This window comes from Indicator indicator, chromosome 10, assembly GCF_027791375.1.
Source record: "Indicator indicator isolate 239-I01 chromosome 10, UM_Iind_1.1, whole genome shotgun sequence".
In the NCBI taxonomy this organism is placed as follows: Eukaryota; Metazoa; Chordata; class Aves; order Piciformes; family Indicatoridae; genus Indicator; species Indicator indicator.
This window is the reverse complement of record NC_072019.1, coordinates 947,083-973,973: the sequence shown is the minus strand read 5'-3', so window position 1 is coordinate 973,973 and position 26,891 is coordinate 947,083. Positions and strand designations below refer to the sequence as shown.

General features: G+C 42.9%; 1 protein-coding gene across 1 annotated transcript in view; it reads right to left on the bottom strand.

The window, feature by feature from the left end:
• Positions 1–26,891, bottom strand: part of MTA1 (metastasis associated 1) — an 85,724-nt gene that overhangs the window by 293 nt on the left and 58,540 nt on the right. The window contains exons 12-20 of the mRNA XM_054384187.1: positions 25,522–25,637; positions 24,542–24,693; positions 22,484–22,673; positions 21,873–21,962; positions 20,017–20,169; positions 18,958–18,993; positions 12,739–12,750; positions 7,694–7,725; positions 4,720–4,871 (exon numbers count right to left, since the gene is read on the bottom strand). Coding sequence (XP_054240162.1) covers positions 4,720–4,871; positions 7,694–7,725; positions 12,739–12,750; positions 18,958–18,993; positions 20,017–20,169; positions 21,873–21,962; positions 22,484–22,673; positions 24,542–24,693; positions 25,522–25,637 — 933 coding nt within the window. The remainder of the gene's footprint in view (positions 1–4,719; positions 4,872–7,693; positions 7,726–12,738; positions 12,751–18,957; positions 18,994–20,016; positions 20,170–21,872; positions 21,963–22,483; positions 22,674–24,541; positions 24,694–25,521; positions 25,638–26,891) is intronic.

The following is a 26,891-nucleotide window of genomic DNA, read 5'->3' as shown; positions in this document are numbered from 1 at the left end:
GGCTGAGAGCCCTGGGGCTGTTTAGTCTGGAGAGGAGAAGACCGAGAGAAGATTTAATCAATGTTTATAGATATCTGAGGGCTGGGGGTCAAGAGGGAGGGGACAGGCTCTGCTCACTTCCACCCTGGCACAGGATAAGGGGCAATGGATAGAAACTCCAGCACAGGAGGTTCCACCTCAACATGAAGAGAAATTCACTGTGCAGATCCCAGAGCACTGGAACAGGCTGCCCAGAGAGATTGTGGAGTCTCCTTCTCCGGAGGCTTTCTGCACACAAATGGATGCATTTCTGTGTGATCTGTGTTGGATTCTATGGTCCTGCTCTGGCAGGGAGTTTGGACTTGATGATCTCCTGATGTCCCTTCCAACCCCTAACATCCTCTGATCCTGTGGGATGGGCTGACGCTGTTTGTTTCAGCAACGTCTTCCCCAGGGAACTTTTATTTGCCGATTTATAAACCCACCAATCACAATGAAATTGCATTCTCTGTTCCAGAATCCTTTCCCTTCAGAGCAGAAGGCATTCTGGTCCAGCCTCCTAGGGCCAGGGTCTACTGCTGTAAGTACAACACCTGAAGTAGTTATGAGTGGCAGTTTCCATACCACTAATTTGTGTTGATGCATGCAGACATGTCGGCTGGACATGCTGTGTGCAGCGGTGTGGGAATTTACAAAAGCCAAGTTATAACCAAACTTCCTCTGGCAACACTGGTCACTGCCCTGCCTGCTAATCCAGCGCTCACAGAGCTCTCTCAAATTCCACAGCCCCAAGCAGGTGCACACAGCTGCCTCTTCAGAAGCAGCCCATCACAGCACAAGCCAGGCACAGCTGGTCTCCCATGGAGCTATGCCTCAAGGCTGAGCTGCTGCAGGGGAGCTCCACGATGGCCACTAACCAGTGAACCAATCACACAGCCCTTCCTCTCTCTGAGAACACTAGCAGGGTGTCTGTCCCTCTTCTTTCACCCACAAGGTGTGTGCTCAGCCCAGAAATAGGGAATACATCTTGCATTTGTTAAGTTTCTGTACATGTTACAGGAGGAGCATCAAGTCTTATCAGGTGTGCAGGAAGCACTTTCCCATATGGAGAGAAAGCCAATCAGAGAGCGTGAAGAGAAGAGGCACTGGTGTTTTAAAAATTAGCAAAATAAGGCAGAAAGAGACAATACAGAATGACTGCTTGTCCCTTTATGTCTGTACCAGGCTGCAAGCTAAAGGAAGTACCCTAAAGTTAGCCCCACAAAACCCCAAAACCCAGCAGCAGTGAAAAATATACTACATAATTAAAATGAGGACTTAATTTCCAGAGGACACTGTGGTGGACCAAGGCATATAGAGATTAGAAAGGAAAGCAATAATATTCACAAGAGCAGTCCACCAGTACTCACCATACACAGTCTTCTATTCAGGAACTGGGGCACAAGGAAAGCCTCATAAGGGAGCAGTGCCAACCTTACAGGCTTCTACCTTAACCATTTTTTGACTTTACCATCAGACACATGATACTGCACTAGAGGAAGGGCAGCCACATGACTTTACAGTCCACAACTCAACTACCATCATTTATTCCCCAACACCAAAGTTTTTGGTTAGTTAACATTACTAGGACCAAGAAACCTTTTCTTTTTTGTCTTTTTTTTTTTTGGGGGGGGTGGGTGGGTGTTGGTTGGTTATTGTTTTGGTGGTGTTTTCTAATTGAAGAGATGGAGTCTCACTGAGATGATGTCTATCACTGTGCTACCATTTCTGTGTTTGAGATGTGCTGTTTGCTGAGGAAACCAGTCAAAATACCTTTTCCTCCTAAAATTTACCTTTATCACCACCAGCACTGGTACATCAGCTTCATATGAAGACTTTGAATCCACTCTGGTCAGATTTGGTCATCTCTTCACTTGGTTTTTTTGCTCACTGAGCAGAACAAGCCTGCTCCATCGTGCTTACAACACACAGACAGTTTTTGTTCGCTCAGTGTCCCCATTTCTCCAGTGCCTTCTGAAGCTGAAAGGCCACTGAGCAGGGAGAGGAGAGTACAGGGTGAAAAAGCAGCAGGGGGACAGGGAGAAGAAGAAAAAAAAAATCTCAATGTGATGATTCTTCTAAGACTCAGTTAGCTGCAGTTGATCTACTTATAGCCAACAGAGCCTCTGGGAGTGTCCATGTGTGCTGAATTAGACACGCTGCCATCAGGAACGCGTCTCGTAGCAGCTCTAGATTCCGAGCAGGTCACTTGCTGCCTCCACTTGCATGAATTATAAATGCCCAGTCCCTTACTGTGAGGCTTGGTTCAAAAATGTATTCTTTTCAACTGAGCAACTTTTTAAACTGCTCCCTCACAGCAATCCAGTTTTCTCGCACCATTCTCAAGAGCGCTGCACCAAAAGGGGAGGAAAAGAGGGGGGTGTGTGTGTAAAACTTGAGGCAAACCTGCTTGCTGCGAGTGAAAACACAGCCTGACCCTCAGCTGGAGGATGACACGCAGAAATCGCTGCTAGCCTGATTGCCATGGAGGCAACACAAAGCTCAGATTGTTTCAGAGCTCACAAACAAGTCTTGCATTCTCGACACTGGAATGCAGCAGATGGTTCAGGGGCAAGTCAGAGGTGCAGTGCCCGACAGAAAAGCTGTGCTGCTCACAGCGCTGCACTGCTCACAGCACTGCACCACTGCACCCTGCTTCCCAACAGCCTGCCACACATCTCCTCTCAGCACTCAGCAGTCAGCTAGGCAGCGAGGCTGGCAGACAAAGCTGTTCTTTTTTTGCTCTAAATGGAAGAGATAAGGTCCCACTGAGCTGCACCACCGTTTCTCCGTGCAAGCTGTGCTGGGTGCTGTGGGACTGATCTTCCCTGCCTCTGCCACTGGTTCTGTTGGAGCAGGCGGTTCTGTGCCTGTACAGTAAGTTGCTCTCACAACCAACACCACGCCTGATGAACACTCTCACTGTTCTGTACAGACTGAAGGGCAGGACCCTCCTGGTAGTGCCAAGACATTACTACCACTGACCTGCAGTATTTCTTCTGGGCCGCATGATAAAGATGTCAAGTGTTTTGTAGATTAAATAAGCCTTGAACATCTGAGTTAGAGACTATGTACCCTGCATCCACAATGGCACGGGAATTCGTCAGAGCTGCAGCTCTGTAACAGGATCCCAGTACCTCCTTACTAGAGCAAGATGACAACAGGAATAAGGAAGCTGCTTCTCCTGGAAACTAAATCCTTCTCTCACTTTCAATTATATACAGGATCCCACTGCTCACCTCCACAGCACCTCGCAGGAACAGAAAAGGAGATGGGAAAGACAAGGTCAAGAACTGAGCTGGGGTGAAATGCACAGCTGCATTACAGGTGTTCATAGGAATGAGTCTGACCTGAGCAGGAAATCAATTTCATGTTTCTTCAGAGTTCTAACAGGAGGGTTTCTTGCACTGAAATCTGATAATCCAGCAGATTAGCAGTTAGTAACTTGAACGTTACCAGTCTTAGCTTGTCAGTGGAGCCCATCTTTGATAGGAGGCCCATAGAACAGTCACTTGACACTTGAAATGCTTTGCAGACCAAGGAGGATGTTGGGGATGTCAGGACTCTGACTGTGCACTTCATGCTGAACAAATGAATACACTCAGAGTAGAGCCAAATTCATCTGTACCAGGAAGAGACAAAGAAAACTCCTGACCCCCTTGGTCACTTGTAAGGGTTCAGACAACCAGTAATTCCACATCCATCTCTGATAAGCACTGGAGAGAAAGGCAAGTTGAGACACTGATACTGGAAGTGTTGATAGCTCCAGGCTTCAGACAGACAAAAGACAGAGAGCACCTCTCCTTGCACAGAGGGTTGAAAAGCTGTGCTGGGGCTCTGCTCTGACCTCTTCAAGGTGACCCAAGAGAAAGGCATTGGGTTCTTGGGAGGAAACCACACAAACGTATGTCTGTCTTTCTCACCACACCCACGAGCAGTCCTCCCTTCCTAAGAATTGCACCGTACTGGAAACACACACACAAAAGCTTTGCTTTAGGGGTCAGGTCACATAGCTTATACTGCTCTGTCAGCAGCCTGTAAACAGAATTTAAAGTGAAACTCAAGCAAGGAAAGTTTCTTTTCCTATTTGTATCCTGTAGGCAGACAAGCAAGAAGGACTAGCAGAAGTAGTACCACCAAAGGAGGAAGATGGGCACTGCAGGGCTAGATCTCACCACTCCTGGTGGCAAACAGAAACCACCAAAATGAGGCAACTCTGCCCCAGAAACAGTGTGTCACTCGCAGGGTTCAGTACTCAGACACACAAGGAGATGTTCTGAGCGGTAACGCAAGAGACTTAGAGCAGACGAGGGCACGCAGAGCTCTAAGGCTCTGTTCCTCTGTACATGCCTGAAGGCTCCTATCCTGTTACTGAGACACTGGTGAGATCTACAAAGGCACTTGTAGATCTGAGCCGGTCAACTTCCCACCTTGGTCTTCCTCCCCTTGTAGCCCATCTCTCACAGGAACTGCTCTAGAAGAAAAACCTGCTTTCTCTGGAATGCAAGTGCATGATTAGGCACATCAGACACGACTGGGTGTATCACAGCCTTTACCCACCTCAGCACAAGCAGTGATCTCCTGCATTCAGTTAGGAGCAGCAGGTCTACCCATCTAACCACAACATCAGCTGCAGCACCCGCACGGAACACAAACCAAAAGACCTCCCTTTAAAATCCTCTGAAATACCAAGTTTCCTACCTGGTTTCTTCAGTGGCCATGTAAAAAACATCATCTGGTGCATCAATCCAGTTCATCCTCCTCCTTTTCACTGGAGGCATGGATCCACCACGAATTAGTCGGACTTTTGTTGGGTATGATTTCCCATTGAGCAGCAAGTTTCGGCTTGGTCCCTAACGTGATACACAAAAAAGTACAATCAGGGGCTGCAACAGACCTGCAGTAGCATGTGCTAAGCACTCACAGGAAAAGATAATGAAAGTTTTTGTATCAGTTTATGGTAAATATTTCCCCTCTTGCCCATGGCTGAACACAGAATTCACATAAAAGCAATTGTCCACAAGCAGTAGAAGTTAAGCACCTTCAGTATGCAATAGGACAGCAATACTCCAGCGACAGGACAAATAATAAATGGAAGGCATGACCAATAATCTGTTGCTTGTGTCTGAAAGATGACATCAAGTTCAAAGGATTTGAGCATAAGGCTTAGATCTCAGCTACTACCATAAATCTAGAGTGACTCTATTGATTTCAGGGGAGGAAACGTAGTGGCAAATCAAACAGAAAAATCAGAAGTTATTCTGGAGTACCAAACTTACCCATATCCTTATTGGTCTAGGGAAGGTTAATAATTAAGGAGGACAGTATATAATTAAATATGTTGTTGAGAACAAATCTAGCACTACAAAGCTTAGCAGCTTTCATAATCAAATCTTGTTATCATTTAACACCACAGGTTTCCCACACAAAACAGTTGCTTTGTGATCCAACACAGGTATCATTTTTCAGACCCACAGTAGCCCCCTTCCAATCAACAGGAAAACCACAAGTTGTTATTAAGAGAGGTGCAGTTAAAAAGGAGCACAGTATTAAGCCTCTTAAATGCAGCTGTCCTTGATCATTTGAAGCCCATTTCTGCTGCCCCTTTTCCTGCTGATTAGGACACTGACAAATCCCACTGAAATCAGTAACACTGGACAGGCAGGAAAGATGCAAAATAAGGGCCTGGAAAATGGATCTGCATGAATTGAAGCTGGTCAGAAACAGCCCAGTAGAAATTCTGGTATTTCACAGAGCCATCATCTGAAGTCAGCCCATTTCCCCACATGCACCGAGACTTCCCCTTCTGCCCATGAAATGGGAAACTGAGATCCACCTCCAAGCAAAAGGTGGGGGCATGAGGTATTCAAGTCCTTAAGTGTCAAGTTAGGACAAAAACTCAACCAAATGTTAACACTTTAGAAATTGAAGCCTTCAGGCTGTCAGCCAAGGGAAAAAAAACAAAACAAAAAACCAACAAACCCCTGCATCCATCTCATTTTTATCTGAGGAGAAAACAAACAAAAAAAGATGATGTTGGGTTTTTTTTTTGACCAGCCTTTATCAACTTTGCTATCAAGATCTACTTCTTGTAGAAAATAAGGGCTTTAGAGCTAAACAACCAAAATCCCACCTTTCAAAATCCTAAGCTCTTACAAGCTGTTGTACACAAGTGCAATAACAACATCATTTCTTAGTTGCCCAGCTCCATATACAAGACAACTTCAGCACTGCAGCATACCACTGAAATACTTCAAGAACTGATTTTACAGTTGAGATTTATTAAGGAAAAGGTTTTAAATAAAACTTTTTCTTCCCCCCTCCCCTCCAGATTTCTCCAAGAATATCCTTTGATTGGTGTTGGAAAGGATATTTTCTCTGCACATGCTACATGCACGGAGAAAACTCTGGAGAAAGTTCATGGAAATACCTAGAAGGGGTTGCCCTTCTCTCTACCTGCACAGAGTAGTCTGTTTCAAATGGTACATCCTGAAATGTGGACTTTTAACTTTCAGTTTCAGCAGCACACTTCATCAAGCAACCAGAAATCGAGGCAGTTTAGGGCTTTCACCCTCAAACACTTAAAAAGTGAACAGTCATCACAGATTTCTCCCCACTGCACTGAGTTGATTTATTCAGCAGACACAAACAAGTAGCCAGTCTCCCCTGGGACAAGAAGCGAAGCTGAATTCGTGGGGGAATACAAATTACCCCTTTGGATCAGATGCTCAAGTAACAGACCAAATGAATTCATTATCACAGGCAGACTAGCACGCTCAAGTTCTAGCCTACCCTCATGATACTAGCACACCATCCAAGGACACTGTTTGTTTTAATAATGCTTGTGATCACCCTTCAGTGACCATCATACCCACAGCTGACTGACCCGTGTCAGAGTGACTCCTTACCGATGCCAATACACTGTGGCACGTCATCTACTGAGGCAAGCGCCAATTTATCAACATCAAATCATTTCTGGGGAAAAAAAAAAACATTATGCTTGAAGTTCTCTCCCACAAGCCATGTGTAAGGGGGAAGGTGCTGCACAGCCTTTGTGCTGGCCCCTCCATACTGAGAAGAATTTCTTGAGACAGCATTTTGCCAGAGACACGTTGATCAGACTGGCTATTTGCTTCTGTCCTCTGATGAAACTCAGCGTCATGGACGAAAGACTAGGAACACCTTTTACTTAAAAAAAAAAAAAAAAAAGAACACCAGCCCCAAGCATTCTCAGCACACAACTTGCACACCAACTAGAAAAAAAAAAAAAAGAAACAAAAACTCAAACTGTTTTCCAAACAAACCCTTCCATCATTTAAACCTTCCTCCTTCAGGGAAACATTCCACCTAGAAACACATCCCAGAACTTTGCTATAAACAGCCACTCGATTTCTGTATGAGCAGAAACAAGATGTCCTATTCAAAACAGAATCTCATTTATGGACACATGGATGGATTTGAGATTTTATTTGTATTTAATCACTTGGATGTTTCACATGATCCAAAAGAATACTGTTTGTTTGGGGTTTTTTAAACTTGTCAATGAATTGGGAAGTATGACCAGCTGCAAACAGCAAAGATGGAAGTGAAACACTACGGTTTAATGGGGTGTTCTATCTAGAATGGGTTAATAACTTTTCTTTTCCCTGTTTTGGTTAAATGAACATTCTCTTACCATTTGTCTGGTTTGTCCGTGGTTAGGCAGACCTAACAAACAGGAAAGAGAATAGAGCTGGTAAGACCATTGCTTTTCCAAGACAGAAAAAAGTACAAAATCAAAACACACGCAGCTATCATTGCGACTGTGCTGTTGTGCTAAAATAAGAGTTCTCTACCCAACTAACTTCTCCCCTCCTAGAAGGGTAACTGAGAGAAAAATTTCCTTAACAACATGGTTGAAGAGCAGAGGCCCCAAGTTAAAATCATGTTCCATTCGCTTGGTCTTTTCTGTTTAACTCACACCTTTCTTCAAACTACCACTGAAGCACACCTCCTCCTTCAGATATGTGGTTTTCCTCCAGTCTTGGGAAAAGTCTGGTGTTCTGGCTTAGTTTTGGAGGAACTTACTGACATCAAGAAGAAAGTGAAAGGTATTATACACTGTCAAGACAGCAACCAATACAATCTTTCCTGTCACACTTGGATCCCCAGGGAACTCTTCAGCTCAGACGTTAGCTACAAGCTGTTAGCAGCCACCCTGTATCTGCTGAACCTACCACCAGTAACTACTTCCACAGGCATAGCTCCATCAGTCACAGAGCACAGAGCCTCCAGCCATGACACAAAGCCCTTCCCCAGTACCAAACAGCACCCTAAAGCACTGAGCACAATGGCTTGATTTTACCAGCTTGTTTGCTAGACTAGCAGATCCCCTAGCATGCTGCCATAGAGTATGGACTGAAATGGACTGCACCTGTGGGAGACCTTGTGGGATGCACAAAGGTCTTGTGGGACTAGAGAATGATGTGTGGCTAAAAGGCAGCAGGGTATGGCAGGGAATGGACTGGAGACCTGATAAACCTGTTTGTTAGCAGTGTTTAGGTTTTTTGAGATGCGTGCTCCCAGAACACACCATTTCATTAACATCAGTGCACCAAAACATTCTTCTCAATCCCTTCTGGCTGAGCATCAGTACATCAAATTCAATAGGTGCTACAGGACAGGCATCAGCAAAGGCTATCACTGGCTGCAGCAATTAGAAGTATGAACCCTGCTTTTACGTTTATAGCAAGCTTCCCAGCTTGACTTCTGAAACCATTGCCAGTGAGTTAAGCTGTGATGAAACAGCAAAGCTTTTTAAAGAATCCAGCCAAAATTATCTTTTTACAGCTTCTGACTTATAGTCCAACAAATTCCTTGAGGTTCTCCTTGGTAAAACCAAACACTAAGTAGTCACAGTAAGCATGCCAGGAAACACATAGCACACCAATGCATTAGGAATGGGGGGAAGGCGGCACAGTGGACATTTCCTAAGCACTGAGTGTCATCACGGTAGATTAAAATCAACAGTTGATATACAAATGAATTTTCCATTCTGAGTAGATGCATGTTGTTAGTTTCAGTTTTTCGCAGCATTTTTGTGCTCGAGTATCCCTAAAGATGAAGTTGCCAGAAAGATTTTCATCAAATCTGTAGAACAGATGTACCAGGCACCAAGTTAGAAGACCAGTGACAACCTCTGGATGTTGACAAAGGCAACGTAGGCGCCAGATTAATTATTCCTTTTTACATGGGAGCAGCACTCACATCCAAAACACAGCTGTGAGCAGCCGTTTAGAGATGGATAGACAAAGAGCTCCGTGGGTGCTGGGAAACAGCACAGCCAGCAGGATGCAACCTGAATCTGCTGGCTTCAGAGCTAAGCTCTAGCACTTGTTTTTTTCTTTCCCCTTCCATAACAGAAAGAAAACATTTTCTTCATTCACAGGAGATGTGAGATGTAAGTCAGCTGAAGCCAGACGTGGGACTGAAGCCACACATTTCATTTTAACTACGCTCCACATCAGCTCTTTCCTTGTACCAAGAACATTTTGATGCCAGAAAAGACTGGCTTATAGAAGCAGCTGATACGTGGCTGCTGTGATGACTGCTGCTGGATGCACAACAGACACCGCTTCACAAACACCAAAATTCACCCAGAACATTCTATGTGGAGAGACACATTGAAACTGATACAAACTGAGTGAAGGCTGAGCAGAACTGCTGCTTGCTGAGTCCCAGAGCTTCAGAGCCCTCCAACAGCAGAGAAGCAGGGCTAACCACAGGGACACACCTCACTCCCTAAGCTGCTATTTTTAGGATAAAGCTGCCCAGGACAACTTTTTGCTCTAGTAAAACAGGACACAAAATAAAGCTACAGTTTCAGTACAACTTATACTCTTGCTATCACAGTAATAAGCTATCATTAGCATATTAATTTTCACTCTCTGTGAATTCTACCTTAGTCACACTTCAGTAACTGGAGTTACAAAGAATGAAAGCTGACACGAAAAGATTAGCTTCAGTGTGCCATAAAAAAAGAGGACTCACACTAAAAGCCTTTGCAGCCAAAGGCCTGCTATTAAATGGGCAACTTATCTGCAACTGTCACTGAAGAGATGCAGAGAGATGATACAACATCTGTAACTTATTACAGAATAGCTGTTTAATCAACAGGATGTATCTGTACCAGAATCAACAGATTCTCACCCAAAAGTTTGTGGTGGCTTCCATGCAAGAGACAAAGCCTGCGAGACAGGCACCTATAAGAACTAAACCAATCATCCACCTCTGGCTAAGAAGTGGTGCAGAGAGGGTAACTCACCACATCAGACTTGGGCCTCCCCAAGGTGCTTTCTCCACTGCCACTGATCAAGATTTGAGAGAAGCTTCTTATAGACATGCATCCACAAGCAGGTTAAAAATGTAAGAGAGCATATGAACGTAAACCAGGAGCAAAACATGACAGAGTTCTGGCAGCTCCTCTCCAGGTAAAAAAAACAACCCTGTCTTTATTAAGGGATGTCCAGAGAAGCCACAGGATGGAAAGCATGACTACTCCTTTCAGTTACATCTAAGGTCCAACTACTTGAATTTAAATAGCCCCACATTAGAATCAACACTCAACTCCTCCCAAATGAGATAAAATACCCCCAAGCAAACAAACACAGAAAAAGGTGTGTTCAGGACTCGCCAAAGTTTAAACCCACAAATTATAAAGGTCTACAATGAAGTATCTAAGCAGGTCTCCCATTCTTTTGCAGCCAAAGAAACTGAAATGCACTCCAAAAACTCAATGTCAAATGTTTTATTTTCCATCGCACTGGAAAAAAATCCCAAAGTCCTAGGAAAAAACTCCTGCCATCCAAGTAATTCTGTCAGTCTCCCCTATACAATGAAACAAAGAGGAAGTCCTAGAGGATAAAATGAAGACAAGGTAAACTGGAGGTGTATCTGCAGAGAAGCATTAATGTCCTTTGCCACAGATGATTCTCCATCATGACTGAAATGGCAGCAGAACACCTATCAGGGTGCAGACAATGACTGACACTCTCAGAGCCTGCCTCCAGCCCCACAGCTTAGTGACAAAGTCCTCTCAACTGTTTCTCAAGCAGCAGCACAATTACAGAGATTTTTGGCTCCAAACCAGCCCCAGCAGGTTACTATGCCCTAATGATCTTTTCATTCTTGAGGTATCAAAGCTGCAGACCAATGTACTTTCACCCAAAGAAACACAGGTGTGGAAGAATTAGCAAAAATAGCAAAACAAGTCTCTTACTGCTGTTGCTTTGCAGCTTTGTTTTATCTTCTGGGGATGAAGGGAACAACCTCTCAGTCAACCAGTTTCCAACAATCTCCTATCATTTGAATCTAATACTTTCAGATTTGCAAAAACAGTAAAATAAAATGAGAGAATATCTCAGTCTCCAGTGGCAGCATGCTGTGGGAATAACTGGCAGCCACAACACGCAGTGGAGTCTAATTTCCCAATGGGAAGCAGACCAGCATATCTGATTCCACTAGAAGCCTGAGAGTAGGTGTGAATGCTCTTTGCTGATCAAGTCCCACCTCCAGAAAGAGGACCTCAGCATCTGAATGGTAGCATCCAAAAATCTACTCCCACCATTCAAATTCAGCCTGCTTTTTTGCCAGCTCCACACAACCCACAACTGCCATACTGAAAAAAGCAAGAGAGCCTAAAACCCCAGCAGCTATCCGATGCAGGCTGGAGTGTAGGGATATTTCCATGGAGTTACTACAGCAAGCATCAAGAAGCTGCAGAATAGTACTAACCATGGCCACTTCTCTGATGGAGTGGAAACCTCCCAGTGCTTTTCCAAGCCTAAACACAGACACTGTTGCCTTATAACTACACATCATTTCACAGTTAGGCAAAAGAAATCTGCACAGAGTTGATACTAATGTCAAGGAGGAAGAGCAGTCCAGCTTCCAGCCACTGGACATAACTTGAGAGTTGTTAAAATTAATAGTTTCTCAAAACTTACTAACTCCAATGTTCAGCATATTCACCACACACACACAGGGTCCCTGATCTCACAGTAACATAGTTCCTCTTTTCTTGTTTTTACCAATCAGGACATCAAGCAGTTAGTCACAGATGGCATTTTGGTTTGAACTTCTGTTCACCAAGGAGAAGTATCGTGCAGAACATTCAACAAGCAGTAGCATTCATGTGCACATCTTCAGTCACAACCAACGTAGAGATTTAATGCACACATTCACAACCAGCAAGTTTACTGTACTAAAATGCACTGCTTTCAAAAAATCCATACACCCTTCTATGCACTTTCCTCTGCCAAAAGTAATCCTCCTCCTGGGACTCCATCCTTCCCAGCAGTAACAAAAACATCAACAGTACCACATTTGTGAGCAAGCTAGAAAAAAATATACAAAAATTCATGCATGACTGAGGCTTGATGAAGAAAGATTTCACTTCCAAGTTACTGGTTCACGTGAAGAAATCTCTGTGTTGCCATAGACACACCTACAGTTTTTGCAAGCTTAAGAATGCTTCAGCAGCCCTCTTTCTTAAACTGCCAGGAGTGTGTGACTGCTGTGAGCAGACTGAGTGTCCACCTTCTAGCAACCAAAGGCTATAAACTTTCAGCAATGTAAGTGCAACAAGCAGAACAGAGCATAAACTGTACCAAACACCACCTAGGCTAACACTTCAAACTCTGCTGTACATTAGAAGAATGTGAAAAATCACAATTTACTTACCTAAGTAAGTTCCTACCAAGATTGGCAAAGGAGAAGGAAAAAGAAAGATTTAAAGTTAAAAAAAGGAGAGATTCGCACAGTCCAGAATACAGTAGCCCAGCCCCATGCAACAAAGAGAGAAACACAGACTGCTTTGGTGGCAATGAAACACAAAAAAGTGATCACAGTTCTCTGCTGGACAGGTAGATCCAAGACAATGTCAAACAAACAGTAATTCCAAAGGAGATTGCACGAAGAGGAGCTTTAATTTTAGGTAAGTAGTGGTTTGGTACCCACCTTCCACTAACCTCACTGGATTTGGATGGTACTTCCTAATATGCTTGGTCTAACAGTTCACATTCATTTGCTTCACAGTACCTCACCTTTGTTCGTGCAAAGCTGTACCTTCTATTGACAGTACTTCAAGGGACCCTATCAATACTTTCTGGGCAGTGCCATCCAACTACAGTGAGTCAGGAGTTCCACTTGGAAAAGTATGCTGAGAATGGAGAGCTGCTATCTATCTTGGTGTTGAGTCCATCGATACCATCCACTCACATTCCCAAAAGAGCATCAGGATATTTTCTGTCTGGCTGTAATCTACTGAGTGGTTAAAAAAGGGGCAACAAAATCACACACCTCACTGTTTAAGCACTTTCTAATCTAAGCTATGGAAACTAGAAGCCAATGAATTATTCACTGTTCTTAGAATTGGAAGTATCACATACACACATACATACATGTGTATATAATGACAAATTTGGGCTTTGTACTATTGGGACATTTGCAGTTCTGCCCTTGCACTGCTGTACATTCATTTCCTTTCATATTAATTACTCCTGCTCCCCCCAGTGCATTGGGAAATGCTCTCTCCTCTCACTTAACCACCATTTGCATCTCACTCCATGCTGTCCCTCCCAAATGGAATGGTTTTCATTAGTTGATCCATAGAGCATGATGCTTGTCTCTCAGTTTCATTTCCAGATCTTTCTCCTTAACACTAAAAGAAACTAAAGACAATATCATTGCTAAGCTGAAGGCAAGTGAAAGAAGTTTCACTTGACATCTGAATACAAATCCTAAATACCATTCTCAAAAATAATCTGTACTTTTAGCATATAATCTAAAGCAACGAAGTTGCACAGGCACACAGTTCTTGAGGTCTCCAAAAAGCATGTCAAACAAGTTGTCAATGCTCCCAGCTGTACTGCTGCTGGCAAGAAACAGTTATTCCTTTAAGCAGCACTGAATATTTTCTCTCTTGACACTAGTCACATTGCTCTGGTCCAGATATCAACAGCTAAAGCCAGGTCATTTCCCCATGTACCACATAATTCATTACAGAACCAATACTCCCTGCTGTTTACAGTTATTCTTGGATGGGCAGATTTCCTTTGCCTGGTTATCCTTGACTTTGGAAGGGCAGCCAGGGCCACACTGCTGATAAAGGGAGAATTTTAATGTAACTTATGCAATACAGCTATATCCAAATTTCCTGCAAGATCTAAGCCAGAAAATATCTTTGAGATAAGTCTGGTTACCTACAGAGATGACACTGGAGAACTTCCATATATTCCCACCTTGACAGCTGTTTTTGATCAAGAACAGTATTTCCACTTGCATGCTCATCTCTTGACAACTAAACTAATGCCATGCCAGGCTGATGAATGCTTCCAGCTCTAGGAGTTTAGTTGTATTCCCCCAAAAGGAGGTGAGAAACAATAAACCAGAACATGATAAATTAGACTGACACTCCATTTTGGTTTAGAAATCCCCAGCAGCAGAAGCAAGGTATTCCAAGAGTTAATTAACCTCACTCAAAAATGTGCAGCTTGTTTCCAGCCAAGGTTTTTCTGCTGTACCTTCTGGCTACTGCAGCTCATTATTCCATTCTCAGCTAGACTAAAAAGCCCTCTATTATTACACTTCTGCTGTTCCTGTCAGCAGAGACAAACATCTACAACTTCCACTTTGATAAAAAGCATTTTCCACTATACAGTGTGTTTTCCAGTCCCTTCACCATTTTCATGGCTCTTCTATAAACCCTCTCCAATTTTCAGCATTCGATCCGCTACCATTTCATCAATGCAAGTTTGTTGCTGGGAAAAGCCTTCCCTTTATTTCAGCTACTCATTCATGTTCCCTCTCTGCCAATTTTAGAATGCATGTGATGACCCTGAAAAACAAGTTTGATCAGATGAAAGCTAACATGCTGTAAAAGAGAGGGGAGGAAAAAACCCCAAACACCTCTAACAATGATCCCTCCCTTCCCCCAGCAGGAATGTGCATAGGCAGGTATCACATTGACCCTGTACTGCACGTCTGCAAGAGTAAACAAGGTCCAGAACACACACAACATCCTCTTTTAGAGGAAGCTTCATGGCAAATGTTGTCATTCAAGCTCCAGAACACTAATGAAACAGCAATAAACTAATAATTTCTTAATATCTCACTGCATAAGACATCTTATAAGACTCCATGTGCTTTACACGCTCCAAAAATAGGATTCAGCAGCAATTTGTTCATGCTAATCTGATGCTGAAGGAGAGGTGGGAAGGGCACTGTATGAGTAAATGATGCCTTCAATGTGACTTAAAGAAGAGGAAAACAAAACGGAAGGGATCACACTATTCTTATAGAGTGGAGGTAGTAGGAAGAGGGGAGATTAAGAATACTTTCTTGGTTTTGGAATTCAAGCACCAGTCAAAACTCCAGATGCCTGGCCAGACAAGTAATATTCAAAGCTTGAAAAAAGTCAGCTCTCTAAGGTTAAGCAGGGATAAGTCAAAAAAAGAAAAGTTAAAGATACATTAAGCTGGAGTTACAGAAGCAAGAGAAAAACAAGAACAAACAAACAAAAAAGACCCCAAAATTCCAAGGGAAAAATCTCCAGTACTCTTAAATTCATCAATTTCCATAGTTTTAACTATCTCTGGCTATAGCCCTCTAACAACACTCTCCTTTTCTCTTCTTCCTTGCTCTCTCACAACCAATGTTCTCCTTTTCCCAGCCTTTCCTAACTTTCAATTACTCTCTCTTCACACAGAGTTCAATACTCTCTCTTCACACAGAGTTCAACCTAACCATCCTGCATCCACCCACAAAGTGGTCTTCCACCTTGAACCCATTCTTCACCCTCAGTCATCATTTGGGAGTGCTTAGGGACAGTGTTTCCATTTACACAGGAAGGTTCATTAAGGCACCTCAGTCATTTCCCCCAGGGCTGAGTTCCAAGCACTGACCATGGGTGGTAGAGACTCAGATGAAAATCTTCCAGCAGCATTGCTTGAAGAAACAACCACAAACCTACATGAACAGTTTGATTTGCAGCAGCCTTAAGCAGCCCAATTCTAAAGGCAAGAGATGCCAGTGGGATTTAAACGCTTTACACCAACCATACACATGTAGAAATGTGGATCTCAATGCTTTACTCTAAGCAGGAGTACAAGCTGCTGTTTGGCTTGCTCCCTGCACAGCAATCTCTTGATTTGGTATTGCTTTATGATGTGGCCATGAGGACAGTCTTACACACCCATCACATGCAATCAGCAGAGCAACCAGCCACAATTCACAGCGTACCTCCTTCTCCCACGAGTTGTGAAGCAATAGCCCAGCACCAAAAGGATCTGAGCACTGGCAAAGAGACTTCAGCTAAACCCCACCACAACAGCTGTCCACTGTCATATGTCTTAGAGGTCTTTTCCAGCTACACCAATTCCATGATTCCATGTCTGAGACTCTGACAGGATGACCAGTCAAATCCATAACGTATCTTCCAGGTGTCACCAACACGGCACATCAGCAGGAAGCAAAAATATCCCTGGATAATTCATGTAACATGGCAGTGGGTTAACATCCCATTGAAAACCTTCTGTGTAGCTGGACAGTGTCTTTCCTGCACCTTAATTTGTGCAGAAAATAGTTTCAGCCTCTCTGCCAGTATGCCACCATGTATCACTAAGGGGAGGGGAAAAGCACAAAAATAGCAAGAACCTCTCCCAATTTCCCATAGAATCCATAAGAGGTATGTAAATGAAGACTTTCACTGGTCAAAACAACTCAGTTCTACTCTCATTAATCTTTTTCTTCTATTTTAGGTCAGTTATATTCCAAAAATCAGTCATTCTGGATAGATGGGTTTATTTCAGTCCTTTTACAGTAACTCATTGGCTCCTGAATTCTGGTCACAAGGCTTCATTACTCTCTCTGCCATTCACTCCTTCACAATGGTTCCAAATTAAAGCCTTTTCTCTCCTCTGACCTCCTCCTCTCCCTTCCCACCAGCAGCCCACCCCCAAATTAGTAAGCCTGTATGACTCTATCCAGAGCCAACACACCTCAGCATCACGTTCCTACTTCTGACACAGTGCAGGAACTCAGCATCAGCCATGCCTAGCGCTAGCAAAGCTTACCAGCTCACATGCAAGGCAACTGGGAACCAGTGCTCAGGGGCACTGGTACACAAGATGGCTCCAGGCCAGGAACAGATACACCAAACTTCTACCATCTGCTTCCCTGCACCCAGCAAATCTTGATCCGTGTTATTTAAATCTTGTTTCTTTGCAGGTGGTTCCCTTCCCTCTGTTTTGGCAAAGCTCCCAGCAATCCAGGGTCAGAAAATATTCTGGATGTCAAAAATGCAGTGTGGAAAACATTTTCCATTCACAGATAAATCTCAAGCAACAAGTTTAAGCTTAACTGTTCAACAAAATATCCACTTAAGACTCACCACCCCAGCAGGTGCACACGTTCCAGGACTGAATCATGCTCTGCTACCTAGCAGTAATAGGAACAAATACTACTCCAAGTATTTCAGTGGCTGGCTGAGAACAGGCTGAGCAGATATAGCAGCAGGTGCCCAGTGAGAGCTGGCCCCTGCACAACTCTACATGGATGTGCCACAGAAACAGGCACTGTGAGGAGCCTGAAAGGTACATTACCAAAAATCTTGGGTTTGCACTGCTCTAGCAACAGTTATGACTAACATACACCTAATCAAGTATGTATTCCAGCAGACAGACAATTTAAAATACTAAAACAAGAACTTTCCCCATTTGGAGGAAGCAAACGGTCTCAGGTTATCAGATCCAGTGCTCTATGCAGAGAGCCTTCCTGAAAGCAGGATCTGTTCTTTTGCTTCCCTCTCTGTCAGGCCACAACATCTCAGAGATTCAGAAGGGTGTAATCTGCTGAGTGACTCAGCAGTCCCCTTGCTGAGGAGGGCATTTAGCAGGGAGTAGCAGGCATGACATACACAGGTAGCCACTAGGAGCTGTAGTAATTCAGTGAGCTGCTCCACATCTGCATTGCTCGTTACTGGGCAAAGCCTTTCAGGAAGCTAAACTGACCAAAGCAGTAGGACTTGGTTATTCTTCCCAAAACACAAAAGTGTAAAAGCACATTAAAAACTCAGCAACACAGCATCAAGGTATAAATGTCCCAAGACAGCAGGACAGCAGAACGATCACTGTCCTCATTCTTCTTGTATTCTGTCCATGCACTTACACATGCATGCATGTGGCCAGTGGGAGCAGTCAGCCACTGCCTCAGCCATCCAACACACAACACCAGGGCATGCAGCGTCAGCCACTTCATGGTAACACAGAAGCTGAAGTCTGGTGTTTGCCTGTCTCAGGATGACACTTGTGTGTCCTAACTGGTCAAAATTGGTCTGCTCTGTGGGATTTGGTTAAGTGACATCATATGTATGTTTCTTGCATTACCACAAACAAAAGCTTCTGAGGTCTATTGTTGTAGTGTGGTGTGGTAGCACCACCACATCTGTGCAGCAGCCTGAACAGACTGTTTTGTAACCTGTGCCAATTTTGGAAACCATTCTATTTCCTTTGGTCAAAGTGAATTTAAAATAGTTCAGAACACATGAGACTCAAGTTCTTCAAAGTCAAACAGTGACACAACACCTAGTTTCAAACCGACCCTCACAGCCTTCGGCAGTTTTACAGAACTGCTACCAAACTGTTCTGTGCACTTGAGGAGTTAGTAATCAGTTCTGAACATCGCACTTCAGGTCTTCAGCAGATCTGTACAACTTGTCATCTGCATGTGAAAAGCCTGGAAGGTGAGCAGCATAACCATGGCTGGAAATGGTTACCCAAAGAACACTTAGACATCAACACAGAAGGTGCACATAGACTCGTAGCCACAAAGCACAGACAAGCCAGCAGATGAAACTAAGAATCACTCTCCTAGCATAAGCTGAGCGCAGCTTCAAGGTCTTACCCCTGCTAGGCATCAACAGGCGCTTCTTCATGTTGCCTGATAGAGCACAAGTGAACAGAAAAGAGAAAAACATCACATCAGCAACCTGAACAGCAGCAGTTGTAAAAGTTCTTAACGTTAAAACACAAACAGTAAGAAATCAAATGTCTGTAATTATACTTCAGATAAGCCATATATAAAGTGAAAATTAAAGGTTAAAAAAAAAAAAAAAAAAAAAAGAGATTCTCTGTATCTCCCTCTCTGCTCAGAGTCACCATTAAGCCAAGTGTTCCTTTCCCCTACTAAGGAAAGCTACCTGCCATAGTCTTTCCTCCATTATGACCAGACCCTAGATTTATTGTCATCTGAGAAAAAGCCTACAGTTTCTCTTCCCTAACACTTTCAGGCAAGAGCAACTCTTCAGAACAGAGCCTTGGAGTCCCTGCCAGGAACCTCCTATGTCTGTCTCCCACTTCAAACACCTTCTCTTTGCTTTTCAATCTTGAAGCCCAAACTCCACTGCACAGAGGTGCTGGCTGACAGAGCCAACAAAAGTAAATGTTGGTTTTCTGCAAGGCAGGAGCAGGTTTATGCCATACCAGACCTGACACGTCTGCCTTTCTCAATGGCATGCAGCCTCTGATGGCTTTGCCGAAAGCCAGGTGATCCACATGTTACAAAGCCACCTGGGAACTGTGACTAACTACAGGTTAAAAAACTGGAAACCTCAAAATAAAAAGGAAGCATCACTGGAAAAAGATATTCAGGTTTTCTCCATACTACTCAAAAACAGAATGGAAGTTTCTCCTTCACTATCCCATTTGCAAGGTTGGCCAAGCTAGGCAGAGTTTCACTTGCACAGTAGCTTTACGTGCAAGCACCACCCAGGCAGTACACATCATGTGTCTCACCCAGGAGAAACAGGACAAGTGGCTTTTACAAAAGGAAAAAAAAATGACCTCCCTCATGAATAAGAAACTTGGATTTTATATAAAGGATTTTATATTATTTCCTTCCACACCGAAAGGAGAGAAGAAAAAGCCTACATAGACGACAGAGTTTTTGCAGAGAAGTATTTACCATCCATTCCGTTGTGCTGTTCATAGCTTCTTTTTCCCAGGATAGTTGGTGAGCCATTGTTAATGACAGGTGTAAACTTAGCAGGAGTCAGACTGCTGAGAGAACCGGACAAGCTCTTTGCAGGATCTGGTTTCGGAGGACACGGATGAGACTCTGTTGTAAAACAGCAAAGTGGGGAGTTTATTAGCAAGGACACTAGGATTATAAATCTGAAAGCAAGCTGCAAACTTCAAGGTGACCCAGTACACCTTCCCTTACACACAAACTACCTCAGTCAATAATTTTGACTGGAGAATGCTATTTCTATGAAGCATTTAAAGGATACTTGAGAATTCACCTATGCTGAAAATGCTAAAAATCAATGACGTAATATTACCCTAAATTAAAAACTGATAACAAAAGTACTTTGTATTTATTTCCAAAACACTCTTCTCCAACAATTTGGGATCATTTTGGGGATGGCTCTCCATTAAAGGCCCTCTTTGAGTAGTCATGAAACACCCTAAACAGCGGGAAAAATTCCAACCTTGCCAGTTTTGCCAGGTTTATAAAAAAATACAATTTCCAAACTGGCCAAACTAAATAAAGATTCAAAACACTATCATAAAGAACACAGAGGATGAAATCAAACTTTTGGCCATGGCAAAGACCAAGCACAAGCTCTTCCACTGAAAAGACTGAGAACGTTCTCACCAGTCCATCAGCCTCCCTTCATTTCTTTCACTCCCTTCTCCCAACTCAATAGTCAAATGGAGACCCTGACACAGCTCTAATGAAATCTCAAAATTCACTGCTAAATTCTGTACAACTACTAAAAGCAGTATTTTATTCAACTGCAAAACTTCTCTTATTAGCTTTCTTTGCCTGCACTTTACATATCTAAAGGTTTCTCAGTCTGAGCATCTCATTAGTATACAGTAGAAGTACACTACTCAGCATAGAAGCAGTAAATATTTAATAAACTCTAAGCCTTACAGTATTTCATCAACAAAAATGTTCAAAGAAACAAAAACTCCAGTGTTTCTTATCACAATAAAAAGGCAATCAATTTCCTTGCTAATCTGGAAGCCTTCAAAGCATCACTATCCAAGCTAGCTTTCTGTGGTTAGATTCACATGAGACTGCTTTAACAACCTGAGACATGTCTTCAGGGTATCTCTAGCAACTGGCAGCACTCTGAAAAACGATTTTAGCTTCATTTGTAGTCAGAGCTGGCATGTCATTTAGCAACACTTTAGATGCTCAGACTTACAGCAAAGTTCCAGACAGATTTACTCAGTACTCCCCTAACAGATCAGCTGAAAAGGTCCAAGACCTCAAAAAAACCAGAAAAATCCACCAACACAAAAACCCCAAACCAAGAAGAAAGTGAAGAATGGAAGTATCATTCAGCCTCAGCACAGAAAAGTCAGCAACTGTTTTACAAACTGTGGGACACAGTGCTGTCCCTTACCCAAGAGGCCTCTTGAAGGACCCAACTATAGGAACTGCCTCCACATAGCCCAAAAACTGGAAGAGTTGACTGACCAACTGTTCCCAAAACATGTTCATGCCTTGTAACCTGTCCCCACATACATCAGAACCCACAGCAAACACATCCTTCCCTTCCCTTGAAAAAGTTCCTGATACAGCTCTGTGAGCCCAGAGTGGACTGCTGAGCCACTAGGGCTAGCAAACCAAGTAGGAAAAAGAAGTTCATGAGAAAGTTTTCATGGTTTGTTTTATAATTGAGAACCATCATCTAAATCCATAAGCAAATGGAAAAAAAAATGGTTGGCAGAATTAACTAGTAGTGTTTTGTTTAGTTTGGTTGTGGGGTGGTTTTTTTGTGGTGGTGTTTCAAGTTTCTTTAATACCTAAATACCGGAGTACTGCTTCTAAAGGCTTTCGAACCACCTGCTTTAATAGCAAAGGGTTTTCTGATGCCTCAGGTAAACGTGCTGTGCCTGTAAAACAAAAAGAAATCATTAGAGGGTAAAGTCATTTAGGTATTAATAGGTAATAACTCAAGTGTTCTGAAAGAGCTTTCCAATTAAAAGAAATTTTACAGTTTGCAAGCATGTCTCAGCAACAGGGCACAATAAATTCAGAAGAACACTAAACGTATCAGCAAACAAACATTTCAAAAACAAACCACTCCTGGGCTGTCAAAGTTCTTTGTCTAGCCTACAATCAGTTAGAATGCTCCTCAAGTACAGCTAGGTTTTGTGAAACCCAATTGCACTGGAACAGGCTCCCCAGAGAGATAGTGGAGTCCCTGCTCTGGAGACTTTCTGCACCCATCTGGATGTGCTCCTGTGCAACCTGTGCTCGATTCTATGGTCCTGCTCTGGCAAGAGGGTTGGACTCAATATTCGAAGGTCCTTTCCAACCCCTAACATCCTGTGATCCTATGATCTGAAGAGGTTGCCACTCAAAACTTTGTAGGAAAGGAAATCTCAAAGGGCTCCTTTGCATCACCACTCACATTCTGCTTTGATTGCTGCGCTGTTAATAGGCAGGTAAGGATGTCTTGCAGCATGCCAAGGGCGCAAGATATCTCGGCATAAACGTCTGGCAATTCTTGTCAGTTTTGTTGTGTGGAGATAGAAAGCTTGTCGTGTTTTCATAGCAAATTTGGGACTCCCACTGTTTCGTACTGGCACACCATGAGGACTCTAAAGAGAGAAGAAAATAAATATGGTTTCTAAAATGTAATTACTAGAAACTAAGTACGGTTTTAAAGAAAAGAAAGAATATAACAGAAAATCACTTTCAACTACTGACCCACAAATGTAAGAACAGAGGCAGTATTACAAATTAAAATATTGTCAGTCCAGCAATTACAAATTAAAATATTGTCAGACCAGCAATCCCCATTTCCCAAATGTTACACATCAACATTTGGAATATTCTTCCAAAATAGAAATATCTCAAAGGATAAAATGAAGGTAAACATTTTCTCTTTCACAGGAAAATATTTACTTCTGTGCTGTCCTAAGTTTTAAAACAGGGATACAAAAGCCAGATCTGAAGAAGTTACCTGATACTATCACATGATTCAGTGCTTACAGAGTCAACAGAAAGAGACTCTGCGAATTCAGGTGCCCCAGAGCTGCTCTGGATACACAATGCAAACTCTTTGTAACACATCATTTTTAAGAGGGAAAGGAAAATCAGAAAGAATGGCTAAAATATATGTCACAAGCTTGCTTAGCAGAGCAAATTTACAGCATGCAGGAACATTTTTGTCTTAAAGTTACAATAACATCTGTTTTATGTCTTACTCTGACCTCTGTGAATGTATGGAATAAAGAATGCTACTGAAAGGCAATTATTGACTACACAGAGTCAAAGCTGTATCTTCTTCATGAAAAGCTACTAAGTCAACCAACAAAATAACGAAAGTAGTATCTCGTTATCTCAAATGTGGAAAAATAAAAGGAAATCTCAGACTATTTACATGCTTTCAATTAACAAACAAGAGGCTGATAAAACTTGGCAGTTATCTCAGCAATTAGGTAGCTTCAGAGGGCAAACAGAAGCCTGGACAGAGGGTAAACAAAACAAATATAATAGAAAGGGAATGACTAGGAGAGAGGGAAATAATTAATCTAAGACTAAAGTGCCATGTGCACTTTTTCTCTGTCCATGTACTTTTTCCAATTAGCTCGATGCTTCCAGATTGAACTTTATAGAATCACAGAATGGTTTGGGTTGGAAGGGACCTTAAAGATCATCTAGCTCCAACCTTGCTGTTTGTAGCTGCTGCTCCTTGAAGAGACCCTCATGTAGAATAGGTGAGGCTTGTTGGCACAACTTGTTGACACCCCAGCTGATAGTGACCTGGCCATAAGCTATTTGGTCCTTAGAGCCTGGGGACCATCTCCCAGTTCCTCAGCGTGCCACGTTAGCATGGGCACCTTCATTCCCAGGGACCAAAATTCTGAACATTTTGGTTTTTCAGTAAAAGGGGGAAAATTCAATAGAAGCAGCACATACAACGTTTATTCAAACTTATCCAAAAGGAGGGATTAATTAAAAAAAAGAACCAAAATAGGATGAACTAGAAAAACAGGATAAAGGATCTCTAAAACGCCACTAGCTATTTGAGGTATCTAATTCTGAATGTGCCTTGGGAAAGGGAACAGGTTTCAGGCAAGAACAAATTCCATTAAGGAATCATAAAAAAAAAAAAAAGCCCTCTTCCCCCTCCAGCAAAAATCAAGGAAACCCAATATCAGAAACACTGGCTGGTATTTCAGTGTTCCCATCTTCATTAAGTTATCCCACCAAGGCTAGGCTGCTAAACAAATGATGGCTGGGTTCTTTTCTCGGGGCAGTACCTGGCAACACATCACTTACGGCTGAAGTTAACACACCAGCTTTTGCATGACTCGAAATACCAACCCCCAAGGACAACAATGGAGGCAGAAGGCATTCTTTTGGTTGTTAAATATTTAAGAACAGTGAACAAGTAGCTAGCTGCCATGGCACCTCGCTTTCCAAGCCAGAGCCCTGAGCAGGCTGCTTTGCAGATACCTACCAAATTATTGCGGTTTGGTCCTGGCCTCTCCCCATCTAACCGTGTTGGCATTTTCAAGCCACCATATTTCTTCCAGTACGTCCAACAGGATGCACAGAGGCGACACTGCATGTTAGGGGGACCCCAAGAATACCACTGGTAAGACTGTGTGGCTAGAGATAACAAAGGTGGAAATTATATATATCCTTAAACAGGATCAGTTTTCAGAGCTTATTCTCTTTAGAATAATCACAAAACGATCACAAAAGAAAACCCACACAAAGACAGCGCAGAGCTCAAGCAGACCTTTAAAAAGTGATGATGAGCTTCACTGTCAGCACTCCTAAACATACTTATGATTCCAGCATAGTTAATTACACACATAAACCCCTTTTAAGACATGAGTAGAAGAAAAACAACCAGTAGGATGGGAGAATTTCCTGCTGATGAAACCAAAAGTTCTCATTTTGCAAAACTGGTAGACAACAATTTCTGCAGAGCACGGGAGAGGGAAGAATGTCCTCAGAACTCCTTGTACACTAATTTTATGGCTAAGGAATGTATACCATCTGTGACTCGACTTCTTGTACAGTCCCACATTCTAGCATCTCTACAGGCTCCCCATAGAACAGCACACTCATTAGAACTCAGTGTATTAACACCAGCCAGCAGACCAAATACAGCATCATCAGGTATTTTGAAATCTACCAAAAGGTTAGGAAAAACTTGTCAAATTCACACCTCGGTGATTTAAGTCTTTGCTCAATAGCTACCTGTTCATTACATAGGACATTTAATAACTCCTCCTTTAGTACTTTCTTAATTCCATTTACAAATGTAAAAACTCCAACCCCACTTTTGCTTAAATGCTGCTGTGTTACATTCTGTGCCCCCCACCCTTCTCTACCACCTCCCCCACCACAAGACAGCTTTTACTTAGCTGTTTGCAGCACAGCACTCACGCTCTCTATGCACAAGTGCCAGGCTGGTGTGTCACTTACTGTAACAGCTCTCACAGGCCCGTCCTGCTCCTGCGTTCTGCGCCTGTACTCCAGTACCATTTACCACTCCTGGTTTGACATTATTTACATTGATCTGGTTGGGGTTTGGCTTGTTACTTAAAACACAAAGCAAAAAGAAGGACAAACGTTAATTCAGGCATGCCATTTCAAAAGAACAACCTAAAATGTTTTGAAGAGTTGAATTTCATTGTGTGGCTTCCAGAACAAGCTGTACTTACCAGCAATCTGACTTCCAAGAGTACACTGTCTCCTCATAATATTTAAATAACAGCAATAACAAAATTACTATAGTAACACTTAGATGCCCTTTTCAAGAGTCCACGTTCATTTGAAAACAATAAACCAGTGAGACCTCATTGCTGTCTACAACTACCTGAAGGGAGGTTGCAACCAGGTGGGGGTTGGTCTCTTCTCCCAGGCAAGCAGCAACAGAACAAGAGGACACAGTCTCAAGCTGTGCAGGGGGAAGTTGAGGCTTGATCTTAGAAAGAAGTTCTTCCCAGACAGAGAGATTGGCCATTGGGATGGGCTGCCAAGAGAGGTGGTGGGGTCAAGGTCCCTGGAGGTGTTTAAGAAGAGCCTGGATGAGGCACTTAGTGCCATGGTCTGCTTTGTTAGATAGGGTTGGGTGATTGGTTGGACTTGGTGATCTTGGAGGTCTCTTCCAACCTGGTTGATTCTGTGATTCTGTATCTTACTATCCCTGACATTCTAATCCAGGTGAGAAAAAAAATATCTCACCTACAGATCTCTGTCCTCAACATGATCTTCCATTTCAGTCCCCAAAAAGAAAGCTGGAAGATGAAGCAGGAAAGCTAGGCAGAGGAAGGGCAACCCCTGCCTAATTCAGGCAGTCACAAATATCCTCACGATGTCTACTGTAAAGGTTTGCATTGTGAAGCCACAATTCACATGAGCATACCCAAAACACTGAATAAAATCTTTGGGCATAACGTACACAGAGATTTTCATGATTATGAGCCTTCTGACAAGTCTTAAACTATGGTCTGGCTTTCTGATAGAAAGTATTCTGGTTTCTGCTAAATGCAAATGGTCTGCAAGACCAAGATCTGCAGAGCAAGAAAGGCTTTGATGGCTGTCACTAATACATTCTAACAGAACATCATCTGAATGACCTCAGCCCATCCCTATGCTGTCTTAAAAACGTTGACTCAGAAGGAGGAAAAAAAAAAGCTGCTTGCAGGACCTGAGAATGGAAGGTCAAACAAAACTTGGCATAGAGAGCAGTGTGGAATAGTACAAAATCTCTGCAGAGGAAGAGGTGATTGAGGGGGAAAACGAGGCATTAAAAAAAAAAAATCCTTGGCATGGGAGGGAACAAGAAGGAC